Raw genomic sequence first — 13,118 nt, 5'->3', positions numbered from 1 at the left:
CCGGGATTTATAGGCCCGAGAAATCCGAGGAGATACAAATAAAATAAAATAAAATAAAATAAAATAAAATAAAATAAAATAAAATAAAATAAAATAAAATAAAATAAAATAAAATTTAAGGGCATGGTTAGACGTTTTGGGGAAGTTTGGTCATGTAGTGGACATCTTTAGTAGGGTCCGATCGATGATTTTTATGCCAAAACTTGCCGTAACCGAAACTTCGATCTACTCGTAATACTATCGGCCTGATTCGAACTTTAAGATACATCAAAAATTTGCTAAAGATACTACATATATGGATCGGATACTATATGGATGGTCTTGTACCTACACAGTTTACACAATAAATATTTCTGATTTCTGATATGTCAGTGTCAAAAGTGACGTTTTTGTTTGAAGAAACGTTACTTTTGGCACTAACTAATCAGGCCGTAGTCTAATCAGATACTTACTGTGAAGACTTCTAATATCACATACATACCTACTCGTATTTGTATAAATGAAAGTAGTATTTTTTTCATAGATAGTATTGAATAGGTTCTATGAATTTGTATCATAATAAATAGTTTGTGACATTGAATTCGTTTAGCATAGCATTTGAAAGCAGGAAAATGTTAAGGAAAAAATCAGTCACAAATTTAAATACGGTGGTATCATATCGCATATGTACCGTTTTATCATATTTTATCGATTTTGGCGTATTTTGAGGTGTGTGTTTTATTATGTCTTATTTAATGATTTTTTATACCACGTCGGTGACAAACAAGCATACCCATAAAGTCGGAAATGTTTTGTCAGTACGGTACACAAAACTGAAACTAAGTAACGCGTTTCACCACCCACGGCTTACGCCGTAGTAAGGTAGTAACCCAGTTAGGTTAACAGTGCGTCCATTCATGCAGCAAGTTACGGACAACCACTCGACATTACTCATTCTGTCATAACGCGTGCATTAGTTACAGTTAAAAGCAATTTAGAACAAAGCATTATTGGCATGTGTAGCACCAGCAACAGTGTGGCTGTGCGGTCCCCTAGCCATTGTTTTGAAAATCAACTGTTCTTTTTAGCTCTCATAAGGGCAGAGGCGGTAGAGTACAGAATAAAGGCCTGTGCACACCGGATAGAGAATCATCGCGCTGCACCAGGCCCGTACAGAATCACTGAGGAATCACCTTATCCTACGTCAGCGTTAGACTGAAGATTAATGGAACTTACTTATGCAGTTCCTAAATCTTTAAACGTGACTGATACAAAAAACAACATGTTTTAAATTTGAAGCTTGTGGGTTGGCTAGAAGTACCTTAGAATTATGATGATCGGTGAGTGAATGAGTGTGTCAGTGACAAAAGTAAGAACTTTGACGTGCAATAATTCTTAAACTACAAGTTCAAATTGAATGTTATGGAACATGGTGGGCCCCTTGAAAGTTCACAATGCCGATTTATTGTGTCTTGACTTGAGTAAAAAAATCGACGAAAGATCTGGTTTATGTTCCTAAAATTCTTTAGATCAGATTACCATTAGTTTTTGATACCTACGTTTTCTTTAATTTAATCGTTATGGGAAGAGGAACTCCCCTTTGCAAAAAAGGTTAATTTAGAGCTGATTGGACTTTTTTGCTGGAGCAAATGCAAATATATGTATTGGAATACAAATGCAAATTCGCGCTTGTTCCATATATGCAAAAAAAAACTTTGCAAATGTGTTAAGTTTCCTTAATCGTGTTGTTATATCTATCATAAGTTTACTTTTTAGCAGTGTTCATGATCAATAACGCGCTTGTCATAAAAGTTGATTAAAAAATTTAAAAATGAACCTCTAAAACAACTGGCAATGCGGTACATTTAATCTTTATATATTATGCGTGTAGTTACAACAATCACTACAACAAATAATCGTATTTTTTGCAACCTTTGCCTCCACTGCAAAATTTAATCAGCAGCTATCCAAAAATAAATATTTTTCTTACTTTGTTTTCCTTAACACGCCTCTTCATATAATATTACAGATTATTGTGATTTTATTACCATAATATTCTTTATCAGACGCTTGACGGCATGAGCATGTCACAATAATTAGCGCTAAAATGATTGATCTATCAGTAATTTGTTGAAGTAATACTAGGTCTTTTAATTGGTCAGTTCTTTCTTTCAATAACAATTATAACGATCGCATTACTTATGACTTACTTTTATTTTCCACACTTCTATCACTACCTATATGAAACCGATGTCCTATGGTTTTTAAAATGATCATATACGTCGTCGCCGACTTTTAAGGCAACTAACATTATCTTGTAGTTATTTTGTACTATTGTCCGAAGGACAAATGAAGAAGAAAAAATCTGGATTCTTATCTTTTTCTTTTGACTTACCTACGTTTGCAACAAAATGGCTCACATATTCATTAAGTTGCACAGCCTTTTAATAGATTATTATTATTCCATTGTCTGCGACAATTCCTACATGTATTCTCCATACCAACCCTCCATTAAGCCTCATTGTCACACACCAATTCTATTCATACACTTGACAGTCCACTTCTCAAGCTCTTACTGTCCTGTCAATAGAGTCTTATATACACGCTGGACATGTACTATTTGTATGGAACTAGGTGTTCTCATGAGAACATTAACTTCGCACCAGCACGCAAACACGCATCGCATCAAGTGGCTCACGTAGACATTATGCATTCATATGTACATACATATTTGCATTGTCGTCTCTCGTCTCAACTACACTATTTGTACATGTTTTTAAACAGCTAAGGTTAAAAAAAAATACGGCACGTAACTTTCTCTGTTGAAAGTTGAGCGTAGGTCGTATCATGATAGGTATTTGTGGTCAATTTAGGCTTGATATTTGACACTATGAAGTCATGCATTGTTGCGAGATTTCTAATCCAAACAGATTTTATCAAAGACCTTTTCCCCTTTTTATCAAAGGCCTTTGTCTAATAGATTCTTCATGAATATGCAGTTTTGTAATTTGGCTCCATGCCCTATATAGCAGAGTTAGCAACCCAGAAATTAATTCGGTATTTAGTGCGGTTGGTCTGTCTATTTTAACATTTTGTTTATTTAAATACCTCTACAGCATGGTGACATTCATATTTGGTAGATAATTGGTCAAAAATTCAGATTAATCTTAACATATAGATCAACATTTTATTTGATATAAAAAGGAAAGGTAAATGATTTTATGAAGCCTCAATTTCACTCAATTAGTATTAATGATTGTAGTCAGGAAAAACAGCAAAAACAGGTCAAAGTTATGTCCAGTATTTTTTTTACTGTGCAACGTTGTGAAACATGGAATGTTTTATGGATCTCTCTCCAGAGAAAACACTCGAGAGACAGCTGTAAAAACTACTTTTGCCACGAAATTCTCGGTTAATATTAGCATTGCAAACGACCACCAATAGTTATATAAACAGGTGGTTCATTGTCTTCTGTTGAAGAGACTCCCAATTTTGTTTGATCAGATGTTTTACTGTACTCCGTTGCCATAATTTGATGCATTTTAGGACCCATTAAAGTTTTGTGAAGACTGCGTAACAGTGGAATAACATTAAATTTCTTCATTCGGAAGTAGTAAAACCAGCTAGATCATGTAGTTTAAACCAACTTTATAATAAAATTCATTTCGAGCTATCACGAAAAATATAAAAAGCAAACTAAGGAAATAAGTAAAGTAGAGGAATCGCTTGCGGACCACACAGATAAAAAAGGTCTTGGACAAAGGAATATTATTTGTTTCAAGATATTTTCGAATTTCGATATAAGGGAACTCGAAAATGTCTTCGTCCAAAAAATAAAATGTCTTGTATAGATCTTGGGTCAAGAAATACTTGCTTGTAACAAATAACAAATTATCAAATAAAAAAGGTGAGTTTTGATTCAATATGTATATCTTGACCACTTTTGTCAAATTCTTGTCACAAGACTTTCAATCTTGAATTTCATATTCTTGAACTGTTAGTGAGATTATCTTAGTTCCAGATGTAAGGTACCTCTTAGAGAACGATATATCAGAACCCCTAGTGTAAATTTCTTTCGATAGCATGACGAGCGTTCGCGTTTTCTTTTTTTTGTAAGTATGAGATTTTGAACAGCGCGCCAAGCCGTCCCGCTTTTGGAAACTCAAAATCCCATACAAAATGACCTTAACGCAAACGTCACGTGACGCTATTGAATGAAATTTACACTTAATACATATTTGATACTCGTTTCAAAAAAAATATATATCCTGTGCAGATCTCCGGTAGACAGATTTACTTCTAATTCCAGCTATACATTTTTAGATTTTTACCCAAAAACATCTGTCAGACACATCTGTAAGTTTCTATTAGCTAATAACTCGCAATAACTGATTAAACTAGATTCAGCAGACGTTGTCTTACTTTACCTACATACAAAGTTAACTAAGAACAATTGAACATTAGATATCTCTTGTGACAATACTGGCTGAGACATCAATGACGATGAAAAAGCCGAAATAGCGAGTAATCACGCACACCTTCAATTCCAATCGTCACGTCACAACCGCCATATATGTTTCAACTGTACCAGGCACTCAAATGTATCTCAACATACACTCTAACGTCTTTATAATAAAATCGCCTTCAGATATTTGTGAACACATCATTTGCTCCGATATATCTGATGCTGAACTGTAGCTTCATTCATATAAGTATCTACTTAATTCAGCTTGCCACACAGATGGTCCTTTGCCTTTCGACCGGTCTCTGGCCGGCGGCTCTAAGGTGTTTGACTTTTTCGTACTGACCTTTCGAGGAGTCATTGACCGGTGTACGATTAATAGCCAAAACCATGATGTGGATTTGCGGTTTTTTTTTACGCAGTCACTTGTATTTTTTTATGTAGGAAACTATTTTAGTATTCTCTCAGCTGGAAAATAACGTATATTTTTGTGTTGTGAATGCCAATGGTAGCCATTTAATTTAAAGTTCAATAAGTTTTATTTAATGGATTGTCCCAACTAAATATTTAGTTATAATTATAAGTTCTTTGAAGCGCTGAAATATTGGAAAACATAAATTAGATCGTAAAATTCTATCTATCAGAAGATAATTATGTAACATTCCTCAACTATTTTTAAAGGCTTCAAGCAGTTCACGCCTTTGCAGAAAAATACAACTGAAAATAACTGGAGTTTTTAAGCTACGCTATTAATTGGATCTTACCCTAAAAAGGATCCCAATATTAAATTTCCAAATCAAAAAACGTCTAAACCTTAAAAAACGTCAAACATACCACATTCCTCAAAATTAAGCAAACTGCCTGAGTGTTTGCTACCTCAGATTACGCGGTCGTAATCTGAGATTATCTTACGTAACAGAACAGGTCAACGGCCTAATTTGTTAACACTGTTGACGATGATTCATACTTCATCGTACAGTTCTATGGTTTTGCTTGCACTTTGCTCCGGGCGATGCGACTTTGTAAAAGGTTTGATGCACGGACTTTAATGTTTGAAAATAAGTGCTGTTTTACGTTGGGAGATGTCGGACTTAAAACGGGTGAATGGTTTGGCTTCTTTATACATACTTTACATATGTAGGTAAAAAAAAAACCAAAACTGTTTCATGCACTTTATAAATGTTGGAAACGTAAAAATTGTTATTTTCCATGTCATTGAAAGCAAATAATATTTCTGTCATTAATCATCTATTAACGATCAAATTACTCGTGACTACTTATTGTGATAGTACTAACACAATGTTTTGCTAATTATCTTTTGTTTGTATATACAATATTTGATCATTATAAGTGACTATGCACATTTCAATCACATATATCCATTAATGTATTTCTCCATTAACTTCATTATACGTCACATTATTATCTTGTATGAAATCAGTAACCCATAACAATCTTTAACGCGATTATTTAAACTTTCCTGTTTGAACACTCACTGAAGCGAGTATAACCAATTAACGGCCACGGTGTTTCGTGATAAGTGTGCGCGTGTAATTTAATTATCGGCGAGATTGTTTCTTTTATTGACTGACTATTCGTATACCTTATTGCAATTACATAAGGCCTATCGATGGTCAGTTCAGATTGTGGATTTTATACATACCACAGAAAAAAACCGTTTTGTACCATTTTTCGAGCTAGAGGCTCCATAGCATCAGCTACTGCTTCAGTTTTGATATCCAGTCGGATATCATTGTCAGGAAAAGTTAATCCGGTCAAGCTAGATCTCTTAGCGCCACTTGCACCATCCCACTAACCCGGGGTTAACTGGTTAAACCGTTAAGCCAGTGTCAAATTGTACTGGTAACCATGGTAACTCCAGGTACAACCTGTTAACCCCGGGTTAGTGAATGGTGCAAGTAGCCCTTAGGCACTACAAATATGAGAAGGTACATCAGTGCATTTATGCTTCTTCTGTTATGAATTACCTATTACCTAGTTATTTTCATAAATTTGTTTGACAAAATGTAAGTTGCTATTACAAATACCACACAGAGGCCTGCTTTAAGGTATCTTTCTGCATAAACCGAACGCTCTTATAGTGTCCATCGAGCCCAATCATCAGGTTTGTTTATACAAATTTATTGCGGTAATGGATACCCAGGCTGGTTCAGTACCACTATCGATTTCTAATGGCATTTACTCTAGAGAAAGTGTTATACCTTTCAGTTCTATTATAGTCCTAGACCTAGACTACTTCAATTATACAACAAAATTACACTTACAAAATAAACTTCTATTGTTACAAAATTTGACGTAACATCCTTCCAAGCTACTTTTAAAGTTTTTAAAGTTTGTTGCTCTTTATTTTAATGTAAAAAACCGGACAAGTGCGAGTCGGACTCGCCAACCGAGGGTTCATAAGATACAGCCTGGTGACAGACAGACAGACGGACAGTGAAGTCTTAGTAATAGGGTCCCGTTTTTACCCTTAGGGTATACGGAACCCTAAAAATCATTAACCGCACCCATGCATAAAAAAATACCATCTTATCCCACATTTGTTTGTAAAGGCGGCTGTAACTCGATAATGCCAGTCATAAAACGAATGTTTGTTTGTAAGATCCTAAGATCAATAGCAAAGGGCTCTTCCTATAAATAACTAGGGATATGTAAATGTAGACGTCGCTTGTGAAATTTTTACGGAAGTTTGCTTGGGATGACTTTGAAGCCGTAATTGATGATCTAGTTTCATCTCTAGTTATCAATGATTTTTCTTTAATCAATTTAATTTGATGTATTCAGCTGTCTAGAGTTTGAAAGAGTACTTCCTAGTTTGTCCCATTCTCATCAAGTGAGGATCTGGGGATGTTATTCTGGATGTTGCATTTTTTCTTGGATTTTTTTTTCTTCATATGTTTTGCCGTAGAACTGCTGATTAAGATCATAAAATAATGAAATTTTAAGTACATACATGTGTTAACATCCTATCAATAGGTACATGAACCTTGAAAAAATACCTATTGTATAATTTTCATGAAGTCTTCCAAACTTTAGTCCATTTAAAAAAAATATTATCGTTTTTATCTTAATCTCATCCTGCTATTTAGATAAATATCCCCTTTCAGATCAATTTCCATTAACCACATCATTAAAATTAGAATATACGATCTATTGTGCCAGTTCAAGTTTTTTACTCCTTGCTCCCTTTTTGGTACCTGCTGTTTTTTGTCCATCTCTCTGTTTGTAGAAGAAACAATCCGTGAAACAATAGTTAATTTTGTCTATGGGGTTGCGTACCGTCGGTCCAATTTAAATTCCTTCTTGACGAGTATCGTATGGTTTAATAGCTTCTATAGTTTTTTCAACACCACCACACGTATAGGTTTTTGATTTATTAACTTCTTTTTTAACAAGATCATAATCAGTGTTATAGAACACACTACGGTTTGTTATAGAGATGACTTCATTTTTTACATCATGGTTGTTTTTGTTTGCCGGTCACATGTTATTACGAACTTATCAGTGTATATCATTAAATATTTTGATATCAAATTTGTAGGTGGTCGTTATTTAAGAATATCGTTGCAAAACTACAGAAATGACTTTGAGATAAAGATTCTTCTAGCGTGTTCTTTGTATTTTCCAATAATTTCCAATAATGTTGATAGTATGCCAAGCCATTTTAGAAAAAGAGGCAAATAAAAAAAATCTAGGCGCAAAGGGTAATCGTCCTATAGTAAATTTGAATTTCGCGCCCTTTTCTACTGACAAAGTTGTTTGACCGGCTATAACTTGGCATACTGTACGAATTTTAGCTTTTCCATTACGGCTTTCAGAAATATACCCAAGTCAATTATTTTTATTTTTATAAATACTTATGTACTTTGTTTTTAATTTTTTATTTATTTTTGTTACAGTTGGTTTCCTCATACTGTCATTCTACCTGTGGGGCACCCCGTACAAGCGGGGCTTCTTCTGCGACGACGAGTCCCTCAAACACCCCTACCGGGAGTCCACTGTAACCAACCTCATGCTGTATATTGTTGGCCTATGCCTTCCTGTTGTAACGGTGAGCTATTTTTTTAGTATCTTGTCTCATTTAATTCTCAGTAATTGTCACAATTGCAAACAAAGATATTATAAGTAAGAAAACGAAGAAAGTAAGTTTAGGCACATTTTAATACCAAGTCGTTTATCATCCGAATCAGTGAAGTTCGACTAATAAAAACAAAAAAAACAAATGAACACCTTAGTAGAGTTAAGTATCTACATTAGGCCCAGGGCCCAGAGGTACCTATATTTTTTCATGTTTTTCAAATCGGTGCTATAGGAAACCTTATTCAGTATAACCATTCTAATATATTCTTGACATTCGGGCTCACGACCCCAAAATCAGCCAGTGTAGGTAAATAGATGTTTTATATTAATTAAAATACGGAAATACGATATCCAGCGAGGACATGTCAAATGTATGTTCCACTTTCCCGATGTCGTTGGCCGGCTAAAAGAATGCCAAGGTGTGAATGTCAATGCCAACAGAACATCTGTATTGAAAAAGACAGTATGTGCGCAAGAGTTCCATACAGTTTCGTCCATTTTCCAACCCATTGAACATTTTGATTCCAATCGCTTCCTGAGCAAGGCGAGGGAAGGATTCAGTCGAACTAGCCCTCTCCAAGTACAAGTGTTAATCGGCCCCCAGGGGATCAATCACGATTGTCAATCAATCGATTTGTAACCATTTACAACCCCGATTACATTATTTCCCTGCCGTGCCAATCGACTGTGTGTCAATTGCATGAACAGGGTTGTAAATTATGAAAGACAATTGAATTTCAATAAACAAATACAATACAATTGATAGGCTCGCAGCCGTTTTAGAAATCTTGAAGTCACGTTCTACTGGTTTGGCAGACTCGACTCGCCCTCGGTTCGCGATCATTTGTAAATACACATATACTTGGGGACAACAGAACCATTATCTGTTTGCTTAACCGTTTTTCATTGTACACCTTATCGTGTCCATATTTGCTTTAAAATTCCGTGTACATTAAACGAAGACTTCAATTTTCGGTGATTAAATTTTCGTCGTTTGCAAACATCGCTAAAGGTCCCTGCATACTACTTCCTCGCATTCCTACACATGTATACAGTGGAAAATGCATATTCGTTAGATTCGAAGTAATTAAGTGCGAAGTGTTTGACGGTGGACATAAAGCGACAGCGAACGAAGTCGGTAAAATGTGATTTTTGTGTGTCTAAGTACCTCAAATCAAACGTATGCCACCTGTCAAAGCGATTGGTGCCACAATCGTGAACATCGCAAGTTTGCAATATTAATTTTCTCGTCTACGGGGATGGAAATAAATATATGGAGCAGCGTGTAGTGAGTTCTTGAAGAACAACATACAAGTTTTTCCGTACTCATTCCTGACGTAACACATTTCGTATCGTATACACCTACCTTTACATACTTATAGTTAAAATAGAATAGAATAGTTTTTATTCGGAAACACACAGACAATAGACATACATTAACAGAACATAGTGAAAACACACCTGCCCATAGACGTGGTCGCAAAATGAGAATATTTTATTATTAACACCTGTAGTAATATCGATTACATCTAATGTAATCTGATAACTTAAATCACAGCTCCCGATGATATAAATTAACATAATTAAAGGCCATTTTTATCCATTTAAATCTATTAGCGGCACATTCGTGATCCCAAAGTAGGTAGTATTCGAATCAATTCAATTCGATAGATCGGCTTCGAGATTTGGCCTCTCATAACTTAGTGATGTGTGTTATTCCGAGCAAAGAAAATGTTCCTCTTTTCTTAGATAACTATATTTTATTTTATTTCCAAATATGCAAGTATACAGTTCTAAACCAAAGCACTTACATGTACCTACTACAATAAATCATATTATTAAATTACATTACCTGTATTAAATTCACGCATGTCAAACTATAATTTAAATCATTTCTTAAACTACCAATTGTACTCAGTCATATTATTAAATTACATTTTAAATAATTCAAATTGTAGATTAAACCTTATTCCTAAAATTATCAAGTTTATATGTATAAATCAAACATAATAAAATCATATCTAAATTAATTGCCCACCTATATTGCTCTACATTTGCCAAGACATATATATTTCCAAAAAGGGAATATTTAATAATGATGACAACATTAAAACAAAATCTGCATTTTGAGCTTAATTACTTATAGCCTTGATTTATCAATCACATTTTTCTTACGTTTAGATGTTTTTTTTTGAGGTTTCGATTAGTGTAGGTACCTACTCAATGCTTAAATAATATCTGTGTATTAGATTTCAGAAAAACCTATAGGTAGGTTCAAATTAGACAATCATAAACTTGCTAATATATGTAAAATAATTCCAGTTATATCTATCTTTGCCTAATGTTACCCGAGCATTGATTTCTTTTCACTTATTCTATTTTTTACGTGTCCTGCAGAATCTTCGTCGAGAATATTCCCATCACCTCGGGAATTGTCCCGGGAACAGCCAATCACTACTCTCGACCACGTGCAATGTGTTCCCACGACGTACTTGCTCTTATCGATCCAATGTAAAGTGCATTATTTATTGCAATGCAATCGAGACGTCATGGTCAGAATTACGATTGGCTCCTGGACGTCCGTAAACAGACTGGTACAGGCGCGCTCTTTTATAGATACGTTTACCTGAGATGAGAGTGAAATGAAAAGGTGTTTTCCCGTCTCGTAAGTTATGATTTCACATGGTTATAATTCCATTTACCGTGAACAAATGAAAGAAATATGCCAAAAATATGCACTAAAGACTTAAATTGTCTTCGTTTCTCCATTTCATCATTTTCAACCCTCCTCATCATAATCTTTATGCACCACAGCTTCTTTGATATAACTCTTTTTCTGTCATTATTCTATCTGATATATTCTCAGAAGATAATGCTTAGACGTTCTTTTTCTAAATGACTAAAGACAATACATAAACCGATATGAGTCTATTTTGTTCAACATTGTAATTTGTTCTTGCGTTGTAGTAATTAAATCGTGGAAGAATAAACTAAAATGAACTGGCAATTCGCTCTCTCACTGTTGACTGGTAGAGAATACCATTTAGCATAAATTTTGTAATTTTGTGTGGACCACTGTTTAACTTGCAACTGTAACAATGTCTTGTTGACGGCTTTCATATTAATTAGTAGTTGTCATAAGATTTAAAATGTCATACATAAGATGCTGAAGAGCGTTCGAAGTGAAGTCGAAGAAGTCAAAAAGCGGACTCTATAGACAGCTGAGCATGCATCCGTGATAATAAACAGTAAGTAAGATGCGAAACAAAAATTGCCACAATTTACAAAATGGCCAAGAAATTATATTGTTCGACTGTATATTTGCGATTTGTTGCAGAAATAAATTTTAGATGATATGAAACTAACGCAAGTGAATGATGAGATGACGGGTGACAGAGAGGTATGGAAGAAAAAGACATGCTGCGCCGACCCCAAGTGAATAGGACAAGGGCAAGCGAATGATGATGATGTAGAAATAAATTTTATAAATAAATAAATCTTATAGGACATTCTTACACAAATTGACTAAGCCCCACAGTAAGCTCAAGAAGGCTTGTGTTGTGGGTACTTAGACAACGATATATATAATATACAAATACTTAAATACATAGAAAACACCTACGACTCAGGAACATCTGTGCTTATCACACAAATAAATGCCCTTACCGGGATTCGAACCCAGGACCATCGGTTTCACCGGCAGGGTCACTACCCAGTAGGCCAGACCGGTCGTCAGAAATGCGTCGGTGTACTGAAGTGTACAGCGACTGTCGAGGCCACCAGTACTCGTCTAACTAGATAAGACATGAATAGGTAATTCTTGTTCAATCATAGTAATTACCTGGCCGTAGTGATTACTTTACGTAATTAAAGTCTAGTTTCTAGATAAATGCAAATATAGACCTTCACCTTCGTAAATTGGTTGTAAATTAGGACTGTATGCTATCTGTCTATCGTGTTTATTGTTGTCCTTATCGTGCCTCATATATCTTTTGTCATTTATCACGGGGTAAGATTATTTAGCAAAAACATTTTTCCTTGTGTACAAATGTAACTGTAAACGAGAATGACATTGTACTTATTCGACAAAGGTTACCATTGAAATGCGCATGCCATTTCAGTTTTTTAACATGCTGAGCTGAGATGGGTTAAGACGGAGCTAACGAAAATTTTTAGTTTTTATCTTGATTACATTGCACGCTATAAATAAGAGCAAAATTCCATGAAAAATAATCAGGAAGAAAAATCAGGAATAAACTATGCTTCTATGGACTATGGAGAATCGGTCATCCACTATCGTTTTGAACTCATTAACTTTGTTCTTATTCTGTCCACGTCGCTAGTCGCTACCTGTACCTCTACACGTTCAAAACGGGATCATATCATCATATCATATCATATCGTTTATTTTCATAATAGGATTTTACAATCTCTTTATGACGTCAAACAATTGTATTTACTTAAAAATTAAATATTAAATAACATTATCTATGTTACACTATGCACATACTTATTAACTCCAAGGGTTAACGTCTTCTAAATAGTCTGATATTTTATAATATCCATTTTTGCACAA

The 13,118-nt window shown here is 34.7% G+C and overlaps 1 protein-coding gene across 1 annotated transcript in view; it reads left to right on the top strand.

Annotated features, from left to right (window-relative positions):
* LOC134749431 (putative phosphatidate phosphatase) overlaps positions 1-13,118 on the top strand; it is an 84,240-nt gene that overhangs the window by 24,058 nt on the left and 47,064 nt on the right. The window contains exon 2 of the mRNA XM_063684359.1: positions 8,362-8,513. Coding sequence (XP_063540429.1) covers positions 8,362-8,513 — 152 coding nt within the window. The remainder of the gene's footprint in view (positions 1-8,361; positions 8,514-13,118) is intronic.

Source organism: Cydia strobilella, chromosome 18 (assembly GCF_947568885.1).
Source record: "Cydia strobilella chromosome 18, ilCydStro3.1, whole genome shotgun sequence".
Taxonomy (NCBI): domain Eukaryota; kingdom Metazoa; phylum Arthropoda; class Insecta; order Lepidoptera; family Tortricidae; genus Cydia; species Cydia strobilella.
The sequence above is the reverse complement of the archived record's forward strand: the minus strand, read 5'-3'. Positions and strand labels throughout refer to the sequence as shown.